We start from the raw sequence: 23,350 nt of genomic DNA, 5'->3' as shown, positions 1-23,350 counted from the left end.
GACAGGTTGTCTGATTTTGTACAGTTTAAATTCCTGAGAGAATCTAACAGGTTCATCCTGTATGTTGGTTTCACTTGGGTGACCCTAGTGCAATAAGCCATTATAGGGAGGGTAGCAGGTGAGGCTGAGTCTGTAGCTGTGGCTGGGCAGATCTCTGAGTGTGCAGGGGAAAGAGGAGAAACACTGAAGATCTTGCCAATAATCATCATAACAACCCCCAGTGTTGATTAGGCACTGTTTTAAACACCTTACATGTGGTAATTCATTTAGTCTGTTTGAATATAATGGTGAGCACGGAAGTCATATAACAGTGAATTGAGTCCTCTACTACTAATAATGACAATAAGTCTCTAGAAAGGCATTAATCTGACTCTTCCAAAAATGCCCTTTGCTTTGCTCTCCCTTAAAGAGGCAGAATCCTTCCCTGGGTCCACTCTTGATGATTGGGTGGGAGACTGTGCCTTCTGATCAAGTTTCCTGAGTTCTTTTAATTGAATCATCAGAATATCACACATAAAATGAGGCCTTGAGCCAGGCTGGCATGGCCAGGCTAAAGTCCTGTGATTCTGTTTACCTGAGAGCATGATGAGTTTGTTGGTCTCTCTTAGCCTTAGGAATCTGCCTTCTGGTGCATAGTGTTTAGACAGAGTAGCAGCTGAATGAATTTTGAATTTAATTGTGCTCGAGCAGAGAGTGAACAACCTTTGCATATGCCAGCTTTTTGATGTAGACTTTTCAGAATGGTGATTTCAGGTTATTTCCAACTGAAGGACTCTTTCAATTCATAATAATACATATTTTAATTAGCTCTCTTTGGATTGCTTATATTTGTGGAGGAAGAAACAGTGGAATAACCTACTTGAGAATGTGTTTAGAGCATGTGGCTCGTTTGACACATAAAAGCAGTGTATTAAATAAGTGTCCTGTTCAGTCGTTTATTTAGATTTAGTTGATAACTTGGATTTCAGCACTAACTGAAATGCATTGGTTCATATTAGATTAATCAATTATCATAGAATATGGAGAGCTCACCAGAACTATACTTGCAATAGCACATAGTTATTTGATGCTGATTTCAAAGGATATTTTACAAATGCATTTGTGAATGGGAGTTCGTTCTTTTAAACGTTTGGACTGCTTTGGCTTTTTCTGTGGTGGGGCCTATAAGAAGACACGTCACAGCAGGTCTCACTTAAAGAAGTCTTTAGCACAGAACATAAAAGTGACTGTAACTAAAGTTTGGAACATGGCATTTTATTGAGTACTGATGCTAGAGGAGTTTAAGGATATTCACATCAGTTAACAAACCAACAAAACGTTTATTAAACTTCGGTTACTCATTCAACAAATACGTAATGAATACCTACTATAAGTGCAAGTATTCCACATCATCTCTTTTCATCCTTGCAAACATTAGCAAGAACTATAATCCCACAGTTTTATGAGATTTAGAGAGGTCAGGCTTAGCTTGTTCAAGGTTCTAGGGGAGGCAGAATTTGAACTGATTCTAAACTGTCCAACCTTAAAATCTATATTACTTCCTCTTAGCTGAATCTTACCAGGAAATCAAAGCTGTATAAGCTATCGCCCCTTCTGTGTGGGGTTGACAATGACATCTAAAACATCAGACTTAAGCCTGTAAATCTAGAAAATATAAGGCACAAGTCTATACCACCCAGGCAAAGTGCCAGAGGATCTCATAGCTACAGGAGTTTAGGGAAGAGGCATCAAGGAAGGCAGCCAGTGCCCCTGGGGTTTGTGCTGCTTGGAGAACAGGCGGTATGTGGATAGTTGAAGGCATGGAGAGATGGTTCCAGTGGGAAGAGCTGAATGAGAAAAGGTGCAAAGCCAGAATGACCAAGCTGTGTTCAGGAAATCATAAACAGACCTGCTGCTGAGAACAAAAGTTCTGTTATCTGAGAGTAGAAAATATGGCTGAAAGGTAAATGAAACCCGTTTAGCAGAGGGCCTTAAGTTCCAAGCTAAGAATTAGGACTTTGTTCTGTGGTTTATAGGAAGCCATTACAAGTTTTGGATATAAAAGTAACATGATTTAAGGGTGTTTTAGAAAATTAACCTGATTGTCAACTGGAAAAAGAGGTGATAGAGCTGGAAATCAGTAAAGGGGCTCTGGGCCAGGCAGGGAAATGTGATGGCTGCTTTACAACCTTGAGGAAATCCAGAAGGAGTAGGGCTCATGGGGGACTGTGTTCAGGAATAGGTCCAAAAAGTTAGGCCAGACCAAGGGGGATATTTACACACAGCAATGGAGAGCAGGGTAGCTAGAAGGAAAGCATAGTCACAAAGAAAGGCAAAGGCCAGGGCTGGAGAATCAGTTCATAGCATCAGGAGGGTCTAAGGAGTGAAATGCAGCTATGTCTTAGTCCATGCAGGCTGCTATAACAAAGTACCATACCCTGGTGGCTTATAAACAACAGAAAGCTATTTCTTGCCGTTTTGGAGCCTGGGAAGTCCAACAGCAAGGAAGTGACAGATTCAGTGTCTGGTGAGGGCTGCCTTCTTGCTATAAGCTCACGTGGAGGAAAAAGGGCCAGGTGGCTCTGTGGGGCCTCTTCACAAGAGCACTAATTCCATTCATCAGGGCTCCTCCCTCATGATCTAATTACCTGCCAAAGGTCCAACATAATCCTATCACATTAGGCGTTATGTTTTCCACAAGCGAATTTTGGGCAAAGGGAACAAAAAAATAATTAGACCATAGCAGCCTATACATAAAAAATGTGCAGGTTAGGGGGGCAAAAGGCAAGGGGAGGACCCGCAACAAGTTCTGCTACAGAGTGTGACGCCAACTGAGGCACCTGGGTCAGGACCAAGGCTGAACATCATTTGGCAGCCAGTTTACCACCTACTGTGGGATAAGCCTAAAGGTTGAAGTGGAAGTCACAGGAACCAAGACATGACGAGTCTAAGTCAGAATGCTGACAGTGGAAATTGCAAGAAAGTTCTTACGTGATAGAGATCATAAAGAAAGACTCAAAGGATGTGCTGATACATAATTAGATCAATGATACATAATTAGAGAGGAAGGAGAGCAATAGGTCCTATAAACCCTCATTATCATTTTAAGAGTAAACCATGTTCCAAGGGTGAATTTGGAAACTAGGTATCTGGACTTCGGAAAAGTTTTATCATGAAGAGCCTTTTTCCATAAGGAGATGCTTTTTAAAAATATCAGTCTCACAGGTCAGGAGTATTGCTACCCCCAGGATAGCCATGAAATCTAAACTTCCCCTGGCCTCACTGTCTTTCCACGTGCTGTCTCCATCCAAATCTGGCTTCACATGATGGCTTTTGAGCCCAGGTGTGAAGATCTGTGAGCAGGTGTGGGTATGGAAAGCCCTCTCCTGAGGTCCTGGGAAATAGCTCCACACACATACACACTCTCAACTTCAGCTACGAAATTCTCCATCTTAGGTCCTTTCTGGGGCTGGATGCAATTTCAGGATTATTTGGTCCAAAAATATTTGCTCTTTTACCCTGCAATATTCTCTGTCTAATTGCTTCTCTTCCACTGTTCTGTTTCTGAAGCAAAAAACATAGCTCTTTTAAGTATTTGCCCTTCTGTGGAGTTTCAAATCTCCTTCTTTCTCCTCCTTTCTCTTTATTTACTGGGCTCTCTCTATATGGAAAATTAAAGGCTATGTATGTTATAATAGGAGGCTTGAGGACATAGAGAGGGCTGAATGAAAATTAATCTCACCTCCACTTGGGGACTCAGAAGAGAGCACTTCTATGTCTCATTGACTTTCTCTCAAACCAGAATATCAGTTGTGATATTTTAAAATGTTGTCCATAAATATCAAAGATAAGCCCATGCTTGTTATATGCGCACCCAGCTGTTACCAGTGTCTTGTCCATTAATTTTTCTGGTTTTTTTTTTCTGCTTTCTTTCATGATATGCTTATGAAAAGATTTCTCATATAACTCCAAGCAACTTTAACCTTTAAATTAAAAGTAAAATAATAAAGTTAGCTATTGTAAGAAATGTGATCAGGAAGGATAAAGAATCCAGCAATGCAGAAACTGAATGATTATGAAATGTTTAGGTTTTCATGATTTTGTTTGTTGCTAAATCTTACTAAAATGCACTTTTTTAAACAGTTAGACTTTTAATTTTTTTTAGAAGTTTTGGATTTACAGAAAAGTTGAGAAGGTGGTGCAAGGAGTTCCCATGTACCCTAATACCTAGTTTACCCTATTGGTAACTTTCACGTTAGTGCAGTACACCTGTTACAATGAATGAACCAAATATACATTGTCATTAACTGAAGTCCATACTTTCTTTAGATTTCCTTAATTTTCACCTAATATTTTTCTGTTCAAGGATCCTATCCCACGTAACATTTAGTTTTGTCTCCTTAGGTTCCTCTTGGCAGTGACAGTTTCTCAGACTTTCCTTGGTTTTGATGACCTTGACAGTTTTGAGGAGTATAGGTCAGACACTTTGTAGAATGCCCCTCGTGGAATTTGTGTGGTGTTTTCCTGGTGATTAGAATAGGCAAAAAACTGACATGGTTATGGTAAATATGAAGGTCTGGCAGGCTCAGGGCTCCAGTCAACCTACTATGTATCCCGGCTGATTGGCAACTCCTAGGAACTGTCTCTGTCAGGCTTCCACCCTGGCACCTGGGTTCACTCGATCCTGCATTGCACTCACTGTGGGGAGGTGAAGTTCCAACTCAGCCAGACGCAGAACCCTGACCTGGAGAGCACCAAGGAGGGTGCCAAGGAGAAGTGGCTCACCTGTGCTCTGGGAGCGAGGAGCTGTCGTGGAGTTGTGTCCAAGGTTAGTTACATAGATTGTACCAGCTGGAGACTGGAACCAGAGGAAGAGCTAAGAGGCGCCAGTCCAAGGAAAATAAGGCAGATTCCAGAGCATATGAGCAGAACCAAGACGGAAAGCACAGAACATATGGTTATGATTCCAAGTGAAAGATGCAGCCAAAGCTCTTCAGTGTCATAAACCTGTTCCTTCCGGCAGGGTATCTGAAAAAGCCAGAGCTGGGTGGTTTATCATCAAGTGGAAACTCCATAGTCTCTTCTCTTCCAGACAATGCCTTGTTTGTAACCACTGCACAGACCTCTAGATTGACATCCAGCGTATGTGGTAGATAGAGGACCGGAAGTATACAAGACCTCTAATAGCACAGTCCCATGAGGAGAGGGGCTTCTTTACTTTTCTTGGCAAACATCTGAATGATGCTTGCAAACTGTCTGAATTTGTCCTCTAGGGTTTCCCAACAATCTGCATGTTTTTCAGATGTTTTGGGAAAAAATTAAATACTGTAAAAAGTCATGTGGAATTTTTTTTAAAGATGCCATAAATATGACCTCCATCTGTTTTTTTCTTTGTCGTCATTGTTGTAATTTTTTCATGCTATTCAAATTCTTATCTCTTTGACATTAGTCTGTGGTTTATTTCCTACTAGTGGCTTCTAAAAGTCAAATCAACTTAGTTGTGTATATGTTTTCCCCTTAAAGTGTTTTCTTATTCACAGCATTAACCTATTCAACATAACCTTCTGTAGCAGGAGTTGATGAAAATGATAATTTTTGATCTTAAAGAAATTCTATTAAAGCTTTTTTTTTGGTCTGATCACAATTTTAATTCATAAATTTCAGATTTGGATCATTTTTTTGTTGCCCAGTAACTTCGACAAATGATTTAATTTGCTCTTTCAGGAGTTTCTCAAATCATTTCTCTCAATTTTCACAACTGATATTTTGTCTGTCTACCTGATATGGTTATTTCCCTTGTAACTCAAGAGTAGTTTAACACAAAGTATAATCCTATAGTGTTGGTGCCTTCCAGGAGACCTTGTTTGCATGATAAGTAAATGCGTATTGTGAAACTATATTCCCAGGGTTGGATTTAGCATGATCTGTTGTTGGCTCCCTTTATTCACAATCTCTCTTTGCGCAAAATACTTATGAACTAGATTTTCTTTAATGTTAAATCCCTTTTAAAACATGTTATCTCATGGAGGTGCACACCTGTAGTCGTAGCTACTGAGGAAGCTGAGGCAGGAGGATTGCTTGAGCCCAAGAATTCCAAGTCCAGCTTGGGCAACATAGCAAGACCTCGTTTCTAAAAAATAATCAAAACAGCAATAAAACCCCTATGTTATGAATTTTTAATTTAGTGACACTTATTCAGTTAAAACTTTCCTATCTACCAATAACTGTAGTATTGGAATTGAACCTTAAATGTCCAGTTGGTCATGACTGCATCAAAGTTGAATAAGACAGCCTTCTTGCCGTTCAGCTGTTTAGATAACGTACGTATATTGTTAGGGCACCTTTCTCTGGGAGGTTGCCATTTGTCATATCAATTTCCAAAAGTTGTTATACCTTCATGGGCATTTATTCTCTGAATGACATTTAAATGCTGACACAAATCACCACATGATCAAGTGAAATGGACTATACTTTAAAGATATCAGTGTAGAGCTCACTGCTTCTCATTATATATTTTAAAGGGAATCATTGCCTTAAATATTTGCTCTCAGGATGTCAAGGTTAATATATATATATATATATATATTGGAGTGAAAGTTTCACTCTGTTACCAAGACTGGAGTGCAATGGTGCATTCATGGCTCACTGCAGCCTCCTGGGCTCGAGGGGTCCTTTTACTTCAGTCTCCCCAGTTGCTGGGATTATAGGCATGAATTGCCATGCCTGGCTAATAGTATTTTCTTATTTGTTGGTTTGATTTGGTTATTGTTCTGTTAGTTGCAACTTGTTTTACAGGACTCACTTGTGTCCACACATCTGTGATCCCTTTGAACTTTAAGAATCAAACCATTGTCTGGGAGCAGTGGCTCATACCTGTAATCCCAGCACTTTGGGAGGCCGAGGTAGGCCAATCACGAGGTCAAGAGAGTGAGACCATCCTGTTCAACATGGTGAAACCCCGTCTCTACTAAAAATACAAAAATTAACTGGGCATGGTGGCGTGCACCTGTAATCCCAGCTACTCGGGAGGCTGAGGCAGGAGAATCACTTGAACCCAGGAGGCAGAGGTTTCAGTGAGCTGAGATCTTGCCACCAAAAAAAAAAAAAAAAACAAAGAATCAAACCATTTTGGCCTCGCCATTTTCTGGTTGAGAAATTCTTTATATTTTAAATATGTATTTATTTCCAAATTTAATGTTGGAAACTAGAATATAGAGAAGGAAAATAGTTACCTAAAATGACCTAACCCTCAAGATGATTATTATTAGTATTAGCATTTTTCCATGATTTTCCAGACTTTTTTCTATGTAGCCTTATACATATAAATACATATATTTTAACAACGAGATGAATGTTAACTCACTCTGTAAGCGGTTTTCTCACCATTCATCAAACAGATGTACCATAATCTAGCTGATTGATGGACGTTTTTATTGTTTCTGATTTCACTGTTTTAGATAATATTGCTATGAACATCCTTGGATAATGATTCATTTTTCTGTATTATAATGTTGAGATTATTTGAGAATCAGAGAAACTGGCAGAGAAAATTATAGTGAGTCATTGTATGTTCGCAACAAAACTTGCATAATTTCATTTCCATGAGAGAATGTGGAATGAACTAAAACGGAAACTTTTCTTTTAAAGAATGAGCTTTTTGTCTAGATATAGTGGTTCATGTCTGTAATCCCAGCACTTTGGGAGTTTGAGGCAGGAGAATCGCTTGAGTTTAGGAATTCTAGATCAGCCCGGGCAACATGGCTGTTGCTCTACACTACAAAAGAATACAAAAATTGTCCAGCCACAGTGGCTTGTGCCGATAGTCCCAGCTACTGAGGAAGCTGGTGGGAGGATGGTTTGAGCCGGAGAGGTGGAGGCGGCAGTGAGTCATGATCACACCACTGCACTGCAGCCTGGGTAACAGAGTGAGACCCTGTCTCAAAAAAAAAAGAAAAGAAAAAAGAATGAATTTTATATTTTTGAAATTTTAAAACACATTAGAAAAACAGCTATCAGAACCGTGGATGTCTACACTAAAAGTAGAAAAGTTAATTATAACTACATAAGAATTCTAGAAATAGTTTCAAACTATCAAAAGACATCCAAAGTAGAAGGGAAATAAATTGTAATATATTTGAGATCGCTGGATATAATGATGGAAGATAAATAAAATTGATCCATGTAAGCACATAATAAATTACAATAATTTCATAATTTAAAAATTGGTACGGTTTAATTGTATCAAGGTAGCTAGAAGTTTGAAGAGTATTTTTGGCCCAGGCATGTATGACTAATGATCAAATGGAAGACACCAACAACAGGAATTTTTCTGTATATTCGTAAAATATTCTTTAATATGATATAATAGATATAATATGTGATATATAATAAAGTACAAACCGAAAGGAGAGCAAGTGAACAAAAAGTATATATTATATAATTAATAAAAATTTTATAATACAAAGCATAGAAAAAAGAAGCATCAAAATGTTTTTATTTATGTAATAATTTTCCTCCTCTCCTCTCCTCTCCTCTCCCCTCCCCTCCGCTCCCCTCCCACCCCGCCGCTCTCCTCTCCTCTCCTCCCCTCTCCTCTCTTTCCCTTTTCCTTTCCTTTCCCTTTTCCTTTCCTTTTTCCTTTTCTTCCCCTCCCTTCCCCTCCCTTTCCCTCCCCACCTCTCCCCTCCCCTCCCTTCCCCTCCCTTCCCCTCCCCTCCCCTCCCCTCCTTTCCTTTCTTTTTTTACAAGGTCTCTCTCCATTGCCAAGGCTGGAATTCACTAGTGTGATAAGGGCTGACTGCAGCCTTGACCTCCTGGGCTCAAGTGATCTCCTCCCACGTCAGTTCCCTGCGTAGCTAGGACTACAGGCACGTGCCACCACACCCAGCTAATTTGTTAATTTTTTTCTAGAGATAGTCTCTCACTATGTTCCCCAGGCTGGTTCCTACCTCCTGGACTCAAGCGATTCTCTCACCTTGACCTCCCAAAGTGCTGGGATTATAGGCGTGTATCACTGCACCCAGCCCAAAACATATCTTTAGAATGTGGATGAGATCATTGTCCGGATTGTAGTTAATTAATATCAAAGAGGCAAACACACGAACGTCCTAAGTAACTTATTACACAGAAAAAGACATATTCTTACCAAAATAAGTACAAATCAACCCCGGGGGAAAAAACAGTAAAAATACAAACCCAAAGAAGTAGTTGAATATTTAGAAGTAGGTATATCGTGGTAGCCTGGTAACTCGGTTTTGTCACTTGGAAAATGAACTGGCAGTATACGATGAGACCTACAAAATAGTTTATAAATTTTGATACCCAATAATTTCACTTTGGGTTGTATATCCAAAAGAACTAATCTGAAAGCAATAAATATATCATTGTGAAACATTTGAAGCTACTCATGTTATGAAAGTGAAGTGAGACTGATTTTTAAATTGTTTACATTATAGTATAGTATGAAAAGCCTGATTATGTATTATCTCCTTCAATCCTCAGGGAGGAAGCAGTGACAAAGAGCTCACATGACTGGGACTGGAAACTAGGAGTCCTGTCTATGCAGGAATAAGACCCAGACTTAAACCTGGCTACATCCTGTGTCTTGCGGGTGTGGGACTTCAGCCCCCTTCCCAATAGCTCTGAGCAGTATTTTTCAGATCTGGAAATGGGTCACAATGTTCAGTCTTTATAGCTCCCAGGTTTTGAGTGATAACTGAGATAATGCACATGGAAGTGGAGCTCCTTCCATGGGCCTGATAGGGCAGTCACTGGGGTTGCAGCTTTCTGAAAATGGGTCTTTAAATAATCTTCAAACTGCACACTGAGGAGCGGGAAGATTTGGAACATGTTTAATCAGCAAGGGAGCAATGAAAGCAGAGCCCAATGGCAATGAAGGCCAAGTTAAAACAGGGCAGAGTGGAGTTGTAATGAGAGAAGTAAAGTGGACTTGTTTGCACTGCCTGGGGAGGTGTAGGGTGCAGAGGGGATTCAAGGGCACATGCTTGTTTTTTTTTAATTGAGACATTATGAACATCTCAAAGAAAAAGCTTTGGGCATTGGTAAGCTCCAGACACCTGGTTTAGAGCTTTTTCATTCCCCAAGAGTCCGCCTCCCTTCCATGACACTCCTCCCTGTGACACATGCTTGGATTTGGCTCTGGAAATGCCCAGCCCCACCATGAAACCATCTAGTCTCTTCCCTAGATTACTTATCTTGCAGTCACGCAAAATCAAGGCTGAGGCTCTCTGTCACGACCCTCGGCACATCACCTGAGTTCTAGGAGCCACTTCGTCAGTCCGCTTTCTGTGCCACCAATGGGGGTGAGGGGTGGGCCTGGCAGAGACACACATGCCACCCTGGGCTTTGTGACAAGCCCTGGACTCTAATGGGTCAAACCCAGGGCAAAGGCCATCCTCCATCTAGGTAACGAAGTGTTCATGACTCTGTGACAGCCAGGACAAGGGCAGTACGTTTGCAGTAGAATGACACTGCAAACTGGTGGACCTTAATGTAGGGTACGTCCTGGCCAGGCTTTAATAATCAGAGCAGCAGTAATGACAACAACGTTGCGTGCGTGCGTGCGTGCGTGTGTGTGGAAACCTGGTGGAGTCCTATCCACTGTCTGATTCGGTCATGAGTGCCACATCCTCCCCAGAGTTGAGTTAGAGTGGACCCAGATCCCCAGAACCCTTTTAAACCTGGATGATTTAGAATTCAAACTGCCATCACTTCTCCAGGCCAGATTAAATGCCACCTGGACTGATCAGATTCAACATCTTACCATGTGTCTGGTATTTTCTTTGCTACTTTATATAGATAATTATCTTATTTAATCCTTCAGCAATCCTAGGAAGATATTCTTATCCCCATTTTACAGAGAAAGATATGGAAGTTCAGAGATGTTAATAACTTGCCCCAGATCACAGAGCAAATCAGCTGTGAAGCAGGTTTCAAATCCAGGTTTGCTTGACTCCAAAATCCATACTCATGCTACTCCAATGCATGCTACCGAGAGTTTTTCTGGGCCAGTAATGGGAAGAAGGTAGGGATTTTTACAAAATTTGTCTTACGGACCCAGTATATAAGTATGCCCAAATATATATAAGAAACCCAAAGTTAGGGTTTCCAGGCCACTTCCTGATAAGCGGCAGAGTTAGATGGGATGCTGAGGATGTCTGTGTGTTTTCTATGTACACACAGCAAGACAGACATTTTTTCCTTTAACATGTGTTTTGCTTTCTATAGGGAGAATCTTTTTTCTGACAGTCACTTTCTTTCCAAAGCTTAGAACATCACAGGCTCTTTAGCAGAGACTACAGCTTTCAACAAGAAAAAGAAAAGATTTTGGCCGCTCTGCCCCTTTGTGGTTCAAATATAATTAAAAATATCTGCTTCTATTTGTTTGCCTTTTGCAAAACATCAAGGGTGATTTTGAAATAAATAGAAGTAAAACATTTGACTGAACCAAAAGATCCCAGTACCTGGCCATCTGAAAGTATTTATTTATTTGTTTAAACATTGCTGGAGTAATAGAAAATTTAAATGCAGTTATCAAAGACCAAAAGTTCAGAGATTAAATACTATGTTAGAGTCATTCCTTCGAATTAATTTTGAACTGTTTTCGAAAACAAAGAACTTGCTGGGGAGACAATTATCAAGATCATAGCAAAGTTCCCCTAGAAGATTAACAGAGCTTGGAGTTTATTGTGGATCTTTGCCTGTGTGGAGAAGAAACAGCCAAACTAGAGGAAACAAAACTGTCTCTATAGGCAAATTAAATTTTAGTGGATGTTCATGTGCACAGGTGGGCAGCAGCACCTTAGTCTAGTATGTTGTGATTGGGATCAGAGTCCTTTTCCATAAATGCAGCAGCATTGCGCAATATAATTCCACCATCTAAAATCTGATTGCTTACTTTGTTTTTTTTTTTTTGAGACAAGGTCTCACTCTGTTGTCCAGGATGGAGTGCAGTCACACAATCTTGGCTCACTGCAATCTCTGCTTCCTGGGTTCAAGGGATTTGCCTGCTTCAGCCTCCCAAATAGCTGGAATTACAGGCATGTGCCACCCTGCCCAGCTATTTTTTTGTATTTTTAGTAGAGACAAGGTTTCGCCATGTCAGCTAGGCTGATCTCCAACTCCTGACCTCAAGTGATCCACCTACCTCAGCCTCCCAAAGTGCTGGGATTACAGGTGTGAACCACCACACTCAGCCTTGTTTGCTTACTTTTCAAAATAGCTCTGTGTGTGTGTGTGTGTGTACATGGTAAAGTTTACAACGAAATACACATGTTTAGTATACATTCAGTGAGTTCTAATAAATGTATACATGTGAGTACCTCAAACCCTTATCAAGACATAAAGCATTGCCATTACCCCAGAAGCAACAGCAGTTCTGAATTAGTGCATTAGTTTTCCGTATTTTGGGACTTCGTGCAAATGGAATGATATGTAATATGTCGTTTTTTTGGATAAGGCCTCTTTGACTCAGCGTAATGTTTTCCATTCATTATCATCCATATTGCATGTATTAATAGTCCATTCCTTTTGATTGTTGAATAGTGTAACCATTATATAAGTATTCTACACTTTCAGTTAGGTTATTTTCCATTTTCCTATTGATGGATACTTGGCTGTTTCCAGTTTTGAGTCAAATAAAGTTGCTAAGGACATTCTAGTATAAGTCTTTTTATGGACACGTTTTTATTTCTCTTGAATAGATGTCTGTGAATGGAATTGCTGAGTCATGGGGAAGGGAAATGTAAATGTCAGGATTTTTTTCCCAGGATTATTGTCCCACTTCACACCTCCACCATCAAAATACGAGAGCACATCCTTGTTGCCATTAGATGTTACCGGTGACTTCTCATTTTAGTTTTAATTTGCATTCTTCTGGATGACTAATGACATGAAGCATTTCATGGTTCTTTCCTGGCCATGTGTATATCTTCCTTTGTAAAGTGACTGTTCAAATCTTTTTCCATTTTAAAACATTGGGTTTTCTTTTTTTTTTTGAGATGGTGTCTCACTCTGTCACCCAGGCTGGAGTGTAGTGGCGCGATCTCGGCTCACTGCAACCTCCACCTCCTGGGTTCAAGTGATTCTTCTGCCTCAGCCTCCTGAGTAGCTGGGATTACAGGCAAGTGCCACCACGCCCGGCTAATTTTTGTATTTTTAGTAGTGACGGGGTTTCACCATATTGGCCAGGCTGGTCTCAAACTCCTGACCTCATGATCCGCCCACCTCAGCCTCCCAAAGTGCTGAGATTACAGGCGTGAGCCACCGCGCCCGGCCGGGTTGTCCTTTTGTTACTGAGTTGCCGGTGTGCTTTACATTTCTTCACATGGTGTGTATATATATATATACACACACACAAACCCTCTCCCTCCCTCAGGGAGTGGAGCCCCAGTTACCTCATCTTTTTGTCTGTCTTTCTCCCCAGAATGATGCCAGGGATTCTTCTTTGTTTAGTATTATATTCCCAATGCTTCAGATTACCACTAGCACAGAGTAGGAGCTCGATAAACATTTACTGAAAGAATCAATAAATAATCAAGTGAACTGACTTTTGGGTCTGATATTCAGACACAACGTTCTTGACCTTAATGGCATTAATTAACAAGGAAATTGAAAAAAGGATATTTAAATGGTATCCTTGAGGTATTACATATGCTTAGCACCAAGGACACAGAATACCTTCAGGGGACTGGACATGGTGGCTTATGCCTGTAATCCCAGTGCTTCAGAAGGCTGAGGTGGGAGTATCACTTGGGCCCAGGAGTTGGAGATCAGCCTGGGCAACATCGTGAGACCCTATCTGTACAAAAAAAAAAAAAAAGAATTAACCAGGCATGGTGGTGTGCATCTGTAGTCCCAGCTACTTCTCGGGCTGGGATGGGAGGATAGCTGGATCCTGGGAGTTCGAGGCTGCAGTGAGGCCTGATCGCACCACTGAACTCCAGTCGGGGTGACAGAGTAAGTCCCTGTCTCAAACAACAACAACGAAGCCCAAAACAGAATACCTTCAGGGGATTTGTTCACCCAGGGGAGATACTGCTAGACTATCTCATGGAGTGGCCTAATTTGTCTCCATATATGAGACCTCTAGTGTAAGCCATCATCTGCCACATTCTGGGACTATGCCCCCACTTCCAAGTCTTGGGTTCCGACCAGATTTACTTAATGGATGAGCAGAACATCTAGCTTTAGAGGGTTTTAGGTAACTTCACCCACCTGATCCCACTGTGCCTTTAACCACCTCCCTCTTGGCCCCCTCCAACACTGATAATGCCTATTCCCTGACCATTGGCCCCTCTGCCTGGCTCTGTCTCACTATCAGGCCCATCCCCACTCTGTGCTCTGCCTTTCTTAGCACCCCTAAAAGCCCAGGCAGGAAGGGACGGGACAAGTTGATTATGACATCCCTTTCTAGCTCTAAGGAATTCAATAATTCTCATTTTCATCCCTAAAGACATTTACCAGCAGTTGTAAATGGGGCTTTCCTAATTTGACACTGAAAGGCCAGTAGGACCCCCTAAGTCTTGAAGCCATTTTCCTGGTCCCAATCCAGCAGATTCCATCCTATTCGGTTTGGGGGGTGTCTACAGTGAATAAGTGAATCATCAGCATTCACGTTTATAGAGAACTTTGCCATTTGCATGTTCATATCTGTCATCTTATGCAAACTGCCAAACAGTTCTAGTTGTAGCCCTCTTTAGTTTCTATTTTCACAAAGTTTCTATTTCCCAAAGCAAAAAGAGGTGAGTTTTCATTTTTTTTTTTTTGATACAGGGTCTCGCTGTGTTGCCCAGGCTGGAGTACAGTGGTGCAGCTCACTGCGGCCTTGGCCTTCTGGGTTCAAGTGATCCTCCCATCTCAGCCTCTCCAGTAACTGGGACTACAGGCACGTGCCACCATGCCTGGCTAATATGTTTTTATTTTTCATAGAGATGAGGTCTCACTATGTTGCCCAGGCTGATCTCAAACTCCTGAGCTTAAGCAATCCTCCCGCCTTGAGGTCCCAAAGTGCTGGGATTACAAGCATGAGCCACTGCTCCTGGCAGAGTTTTCAAAAACCTGCAGCTCTTGCTAAAAAAAGTTGGTGCTTTCTTAGTTCTGGGGGGTATGCATGTGTAATATTTAAAAGGCTCACAGATATTTACAGTTCAGAAACCTGGATTCTGTCATTAGAAATTCAATTACATACCACAGACATATATGAGTAGTTCCTAACCTTTTAATGTAACCATTATTATGGATTTTTCCCGCCTTGGATCACATGTTATTTTCTTTTAAGTCCACCAAAAACTGTATTTATTGGCTCACTTTACCTTTTTTATTCATCAGACTTATACCTCCCAGTCAGAGTTTAGAATCAGGATCAGGTAGTCTCTTACCTCACTAAGCTGATTTTATTACAGCCAAAATAAAGACATTTGATATTTGAATTAGCTTCCAAACCTAACAAGTGCACTTCCATTTCTGCTGGGCTTTTTGAAAGATTAAAAAGTTCATGCATTGACCCTTGAGAAAGTGGAAGCAAAGTTTAGTTCTTGTAAAGGAGTAGCCCTGTGTGTTCAGGGACTTCACTCTTGCCTTGTCTGTGATGTCTGAATGGGAGTAACAGGGATATTACTGACTTTAACCCTTTTCACTGTGATCTGGGCCTTTCTCTGGCTCTATAGGGACTGGGGATCAACCACCCCCACCCTAGTATTTCCTCAGCTACTGGAGTATTTGGGTTCTCAGTTCAAGCTCATAGGACTTGGGGAGAACATGCATTCATTGAAACAAAGACATTCCCCTAAGGTGCAAAAGTTAAAATGTCATGCAACCAGAACTATTACATAAAATCAAAAAGTGTCCAATTTGGATTATACTCTCAAAGGACCATGATGAGTATTCTAAAGTCAGTGTTTGTTTCTAAATTAATAGAATTGATAAATGTTATTCTGTTTGCCAATTATAGAAGAAGAGATACAGTTGAGGAAGACTATTAATGTAATGTGAAATTGCATTATAATTGTATTATTTAGCAGATTGTGTTGCATGAACCAATGAAATTTGATGCTGTAATTTAAAAATAATTATTTTATGGAAGCAAAACTGCTTATGAATAACATTAAGTGAAATGCAGAATGAATAACTTAGGTATGTAGACTCACAGCTAAGAGATATATATACATGTAGCTCATGGCTCAGGGTAATCTGCAGAAATGAAAAAAATTATATTAGAATGGACAAGGGTGAGTCTCTTTCAAAATATTTTTTGTATAAGTTGTTACACATATCAGTTTTGCAATTAAAAGTTTAAGATGGATTTATATTAGCTCCAGTGAAGAATATGTGTTTTATTAACTAATACTGTGCTTGATTTTGTCTCATTTTATAGGAGTACCAGCAGAAATCCACCAATGTAGTCTATCAGGCCCACCATGTGAGCAGGAATAAGAGAGGGCAAGTGGTTGGAACAAGGGGTGGGTTCCGAGGATGTACCGTGTGGCTAACAGGTATGTCATGTTCACATATATATATATATATATATATATATATATATAGCAAACTGACATGTGACACAATTTTATGGAAATTAGTGTAACGTATTACGTGCTTGTTTTATCATTAGAAGGAGGCTGAGAGATGTAGTAGAAAGCCTGGGTGTTAGTCCTAACCCTACCATCAGTGAGAAATAGAGTCAAGGTCAACTATAGAAATAAGAGTCTGATCAAGTCAACTCTGAAAGTCTCTAGTTGTCACTTTTCTCCTCTTTGGCAGGAAAGGACGGGACAAGATGATTATGACATCTGCTTTCAGTGCTGAGGGATTCAATAATTCTCATGTTCATCCCTAAACATATTTACTGGCAGTTATGAATGAGGCTTTCCTAATTTGACATCAAGCATTTGGCTGTCCATAAGGTTTTGGATGTTTAGAGATATTTGTTATTGTTGCCTAATGTTTTGACATTCTAGGAGACTATTTCACTTACTATATAAACTAACAAACAAACATAAGAATCTGTACAAGAAGGAAAACTAGTAATTTCCATTTGGCTGAGGATTGCCCTTGTTTATAGAAATAACTTGCTGCTGCTGAGGTGACTGAATGACTCTCCCTTTTCTTGTGTTTTTATAGCCACAGAATGTCAAAGCTAAGAATTAGTGACAGAACTGGAATTAGAACCTGACTCCCAGTAGCTGGCCCCAGGCTATTACCTTATACTCTGAGTCCAAGGTAGACAAAATTATGTCTGGACTCAAAAGGAAAATCCAATTTCATTTCATAGACAACAGTTTTCAAATGGAATGAGCCCACCTGCAAAACTATGTTTATTCAGGTTATAAAATGTTTTCTAACCTGAAGCTCACTCTAAACAATCTGGCAGCTAGGGACCTGCCTTGCATGTTTTCTTGCTATCCTAAGTCTTTGCCCTTTTCTGTCCCAACCAGCCTCATTCTTGTCCTCTTCAAGTTTTTTCCTTGTGCCTTTGGTTTCCTGGTTTCATTCATGCCTGGACTGTGCATCAAAGCAACTTTCTGCAGCCTCCAGTGCAAGGACAGACAGAGAGCACGGAACCTGCTGTGCTCAAATATGCACTATCCTTCTGTCATTACTCCTGAAATGTTTACCTCAACTCCCCCAAAGAGACGTAATTGCAGCAGTAGGTACAGCTGTATTCTAGAAGACCCCCTCCTGTTATATGTTGCCCTTCATGCAGAGATCACTGGTGAAAACAACTTTCGTGTTGGGCTATACACACAAAGTCCATTTTCTCTAATGTGACACCCCTTGGAAAGAAAAAGAGAACTGGTAGAAGAGAAATATATCTTTCTCCTTCTGTACTCTTAAAATGAATTATCCTTTCATTAGAGGAAGAAAAGAATAGATGGCAAATTTTAAAAATCAAGGCTGGGCTTGGTAGCCCATGTCTGTAATCCCAGCACTTTGAGAGGCCAGTTTGAGTGAATCACCTGATGTCAGGAGTTCAAGACCAGCCTGGCCAACATAGCAAAACCCGGTCTCTCTACTAAAAATACAAAAATTAGCCGGGCATGGTGGTGCACGCCTGTAGTCCCAGCTGCTCGGGAAGCTGAGGCAGGAGAATCACTTGAACACAGGAGGCAGAGGTTGCAGGGAGCCGAGATCCGCCACTGCACTCCAGCCTGGGTGACAGAATGACACTCCATCTCAAAAAATAAAAATAGAAAATTAAATTAAATTTAAAAATCATTTTTCTAATTTATTTTTTACTCTTATGTTAAAAGGTAGGCTGTTGACCAGGCAGACCAGAAGAAACAAAATATTTTAAATCCATGGACTCAGATTTTAGCCCCAACTCCACCTCCATGAGCTATGTGACTTTGGACAAGCCAGTTAGGCTCTCTAAGCCTCAGTATTCTTATTTGTACAATGAGAATAAAGACAGTACCTGACTTATGGAGGGGTTTATAGAACTAAATCAATAAAAGACAAATGCACTTTGCACAGTGCTTGGCACACAGTTATCAGTAACTGTAATTAGTGTTACCTTAATGTATGAAAGTACGCACGCCAACAATCTGGTTACATATACTTACTGTAATTTAACTCTTAGTTTCCTGAGAACTGAAGCAAAATGGAAGGACATTTCGGTTATTTCTCTCATTTTCTGACATGAGATAACACACCAGAGATTCAGAGTGCCATTTCCCCTACCCTATAACCTGACATAAATACTAAGAAGAATTTATCACTTTTGTCTTTATTCAAATGAAAAGGAATAACAGAATTACAGACAATTACCTTAAAAAATGATTTAGTGAAGTTAGTGTTGACACGTTCTTCATATAGTCGTTTCTTCTAATGGTCCTCTGTCAAAGCCAAGGGCATGGCTTTTTTATTTTATTTTATTTTTTGAGACGGAGTCTCGCTCTGTCACCCAGGCTGGAGTGCAGTGGCCGGATCTCAGCTCACTGCAAGCTCCGCCTCCCGGGTTTACGCCATTCTCCTGCCTCAGCCTCCCGAGTAGCTGGGACTACAGGCGCCCGCCACCTCGCCCGGCTAGTTTTTTGTATTTTTTAGTAGAGACGGGGTTTCACCGTGTTGGCCAGGATGGTCTCGATCTCCTGACCTTGTGATCCGCCCGTCTCGGCCTCCCAAAGTGCTGGGATTACAGGCTTGAGCCACTGCGCCCGGCCATGGCTTTAAGCTATAACTAAAAGTATGGAGACTATTTATTTACCTTTTGCAGATCACCTTTCACCCCCAAATCTTCTTTTCTCTCTGTCCTTCATTCCTGCTTTTCCCACCTTTTTCCTGTTTCCTGCTGTAGTCTTCTCTGTATGAACGTCTTGGCTTTTTTCCTCTGTCATGCCCAGGTGCTGTCAGACGGAAGCTTGGCACCATGAAATATTCTTAGGTTCAGAGATCTTTAGGACAAAGATCCTAAAATCCTAAAGGACTAATTTTGTTTTAGAGTGCTAGCCTTTAGGGTAGTTCTGATGTAAACTGTTAAATAATTTGGGCAGTTGTGTTTCCCTTTCTTCTTATGTTCCTCCTCCTATGGAAATTACAAAGTGTGTTCCTGATCATTGTGCTTTGAAACCGTGGTGGAAGCCACATGGTAACTCTTTTCTCATATAAAGATTCTAGAGAATCTTTACACCGAAGAGTGTGACATATGGCAGCTCTGAATACATCTGCTCCCTAGCTCAGGCCGGCTTTCTGTCTTTATGTTTTGAGAGTCATTTTGGAAACATCTCGAAGCCAAAGGACAGCATGCGGGCTCTGTGAGACAGTTATTCAGTGGCATCCACAAGGGAGGGGGACTTACCATTCTCCAGGGGCTGGCTGTTCCCCTGCATTCTGGCTGATTGCTGACTTTGAAGGGGATATGAGACCACTGTCACCACATCTTTTGATTTTTTCAAGAGAATACAGTATCTGGATTTGTATATACAACTTCCTTTGTGCTTTGGAGACAAGGCCTCGCTCTGTTACACAGGTTGGAGTGTAGTGGTGCCATCACGGCTCACTGCAGCCTTGACTTCCCAGGCTCAAGGGGTCTTCCCACTTCAGCCTCCTGAGTAGCTGGGACCATGGGTGTGCACCACCACACTCAGCTATTTTTTTGTTTTGTTTTTTGAGGATGCAGGGTCTCACTATGTTCCCCAGGCTAGTTTTGAACTCCTGGGCTCAAGTGATCCTCCCACCTTGGCCTCCCAAAATGCTGGGATTACAGGCATGAGCCCGTGCCCAGCCTGTATGACAACTTTCTAATCTTTAAAACATTCTGCAGCCCAAACAGAACACATCGAGGACCACATGTAGCCCCCAAATCTCCCTGTTTATGAAGCCTGCTTGCTTTGAAAAGCTATAATTCTAACACAGGACAAATAGTTATTTCAAAATTTGACAGAAATATAACTATTTGCCTTGTAGTCAACTGCACTGATTTCTTTCTTTCTTTCTTTTTTTAGATTTAGTTATATTTAAAATTGCTAGATGAGTTCACAATTTGTCATCTTAAACTATCCAGGCCGATGTCAGTCTGCTTTATCTGTTCTGAACAGGTCTCTCTGGCGCTGGAAAAACAACAATAAGTTTTGCCCTGGAGGAGTACCTTGTCTCCCATGCCATCCCTTGTTACTCCCTGGATGGGGACAACGTCCGTCATGGCCTTAACAAAAATCTCGGATTCTCTCCTGGGGACAGAGAGGAAAATATCCGCCGGATTGCTGAGGTGGCTAAGCTGTTTGCTGATGCTGGCCTGGTCTGCATTACCAGCTTTATTTCTCCATTCGCAAAGGTAAAAAAAAAAAAAAAAAAGGCACTGCACACTATTCCCACACACAGTGCAAGTGCTCTCCAACTGCTAGGGGAAGGAATCAGGTAGGGTGGGCATAAGAATGTCTCCTTTCAATTTGCCGACTATTTCTTCCCCCCATCACAGGCTCTCTCATTTCCTCTATTTAATATGGGTTACGTAAAGAGAGTTCCTTCCTTTCCAGATGCCAGGGCACCAGTGGACATAAATCCTTCCATGTTCACAATTATAAGGAACATTTGGTCAGAGTCGAAGGGAAGAGAAAGTTAAACAGGAGAAACTCTAAAGCTCTGTAATTTTAGTTGTCAGAAAAAGGATCTAGCTAAAGAAAAGAGCAGTTCACAGCCAAAGCTTCGGGTTCTATGTGTTTAATGCTGACATCACTGAGGTGGAGTGTCACTCTTCTTTTAAGTCAGGAAATTTCTGGGAGCCAAACATCAGATGTAGCTTAGAACACATCCTTTGAATGAAATGCTCCCATATGGCCAGTGCTTTCCTGCTAGGAGGGCCTATTTTCCATCGTTTTCTGTGAAAGTCCTTGAGAGAGCTGTGTTTACCAGAGTGAAATTTCTGGACTTTCTCTCAAGCACTCTGCAAAGCACAAACCCCAGTGTTATCTCAAGGCTATTGAAAACCAAAGTACACAGTGTTCTGTGATTTAGAATTTCACCATGAAACCTCTTTTTACATTCTTAAACATATTGCTTTTCAGGATCGTGAGAATGCCCGCAAAATACATGAATCAGCAGGGCTGCCGTTCTTTGAAATATTTGTAGACGCACCTCTAAATATTTGTGAAAGCAGAGATGTAAAAGGCCTCTACAAAAGGGCGAGAGCTGGGGAGATTAAAGGTAAGAGAATCGGCTAGCAGCATCTTTACCAGTTACTTAGGCTGTCAGTCCTTATTTTGTCCTCAGAAATCTGCCTTGAGTTTCAAACTCTCTTTTCCAAAATTGCATATAACATGCACAACTTTTTATCACATCATGATATATTCAATATGCCCAGAGGCTTATTAAAATGTAGGGTTTTATTTTTAAGAATTGTCATCTCAGCCATATGCAATAAAGTTCAGAGAACTAGAATGGATATTTATGTGTGAGTGTGTTTGCGTAGAGGAGTGTTTCAGAGTTCTTCCTTATTCTTGTCTTCCTTTTTGATTTTAATCATCTACAGAGGGCTTCAACTTACCCAGCCAGATTTTGTTGACAGTTTGGGGCTGTCCATATTGAAAATACAGCTATTTATTTTCTTACTTATGGCTAGAAGTCAAGGATGGCTGTTGGACCTTTTCTGTTAAAATGTGAATTTTCAGTTGAATACATTATTCCAACATGTGTTTTGCCTTATTGATTAAAAAGGTTATTCTGTCAATACAGATGTGATGATTGTCACCCATATGCCTTGCAGGATTTACAGGTATCGATTCTGATTATGAGAAACCTGAAACTCCTGAGCGTGTGCTTAAAACCAATTTGTCCACAGTGAGTGACTGTGTCCAGCAGGTAGTGGAACTTCTGCAAGAGCAGGTAGGTGAACCGGTTGTCTTTTCTTTATATGTTTAATAAAATCATGAAAGACAATCTATGCCTCCTTACGGAAGCATTCTTTCTACAGTTTTCATTTCAAGTTTTTACCAATTCTGTTTCATTTCAGAACATTGTACCCCATACTATAATCAAAGATATCCACGAACTCTTCGTGCCGGAAAACAAACTTGACCACGTCCGAGCTGAGGCTGAAACTCTCCCTTCATTATCAATTACTAAGGTAAGTGGGTGCAGACTGGTCAAAGAATTAGACTTAATATGTCATTATAATTTATTTGTAATTACTTTTAACAATAAGAAAGATATAAATAAGGTGCACTTAATGTCCACAAATAAAACACTCCTTTTTTGCCAAGTTTTTTTAACCTCTTCTCCAAAGAAATCTTTCACCAAGAATTGCCACAAGGCAGCTGATCAATGCCATGTATGGACGTGACTGGGAAAATAACTTCTGTATTTGCATTGGACAATTTTACATAGCTGTCATTGTACCAGTAAGTACATCTGGTAGAAAAATATAGCCAAACCAGGATTTTTGTGGATAAAAGAAAGAAAGAATAAACGATGAATTTTCAACTCAGTTGCATATTTTGGGAATAGATACAGCCTAAAAATGTTCAAATAAGTCATCTCAATATCTCAATATGAAATCTTTTCACCACTATTTCATAGTAAATTTCTGAACTTAAATCTTTCTGGCCCTTAGATCATGGGTTAACGTAACAGTTGGGAACACTTAAAACATAGAAGATTCTGCCCTTCTCCTCTTGTTAACTGAATAAGAAAGGACCTTCCTGGGGCCAGATGCCTGGAAAACAGAACTTACGAAAATGTTCAACTACTTTTTGTGTTTTGCAGCTGGATCTCCAGTGGGTCCAGGTTTTGAGCGAAGGCTGGGCCACTCCCCTCAAAGGTTTCATGAGGGAGAAGGAGTACTTACAAGTTATGCACTTTGACACCCTGCTAGATGGTATGTTTTTGTTGTTGTTTCTTACTCTTTGTTGTTAAAGGAGAA

General features: G+C 40.6%; 1 protein-coding gene across 1 annotated transcript in view; it reads left to right on the top strand.

Moving 5' to 3' along the window:
- The window catches only part of PAPSS2 (3'-phosphoadenosine 5'-phosphosulfate synthase 2), an 89,026-nt gene that overhangs the window by 33,151 nt on the left and 32,525 nt on the right, over nt 1-23,350 (top strand). Inside the window, exons 2-7 of the mRNA XM_023225170.2 lie at nt 16,373-16,490; nt 20,532-20,767; nt 21,498-21,636; nt 22,196-22,314; nt 22,442-22,555; nt 23,194-23,305. Of these exons, the coding sequence (XP_023080938.1) occupies nt 16,373-16,490; nt 20,532-20,767; nt 21,498-21,636; nt 22,196-22,314; nt 22,442-22,555; nt 23,194-23,305 (838 nt within the window). The remainder of the gene's footprint in view (nt 1-16,372; nt 16,491-20,531; nt 20,768-21,497; nt 21,637-22,195; nt 22,315-22,441; nt 22,556-23,193; nt 23,306-23,350) is intronic.

The sequence above is a fragment of the Piliocolobus tephrosceles genome, chromosome 9 (assembly GCF_002776525.5).
Source record: "Piliocolobus tephrosceles isolate RC106 chromosome 9, ASM277652v3, whole genome shotgun sequence".
NCBI classification, from domain to species: domain Eukaryota; kingdom Metazoa; phylum Chordata; class Mammalia; order Primates; family Cercopithecidae; genus Piliocolobus; species Piliocolobus tephrosceles.
This window is presented reverse-complemented; position numbering and strand designations above follow the sequence as displayed.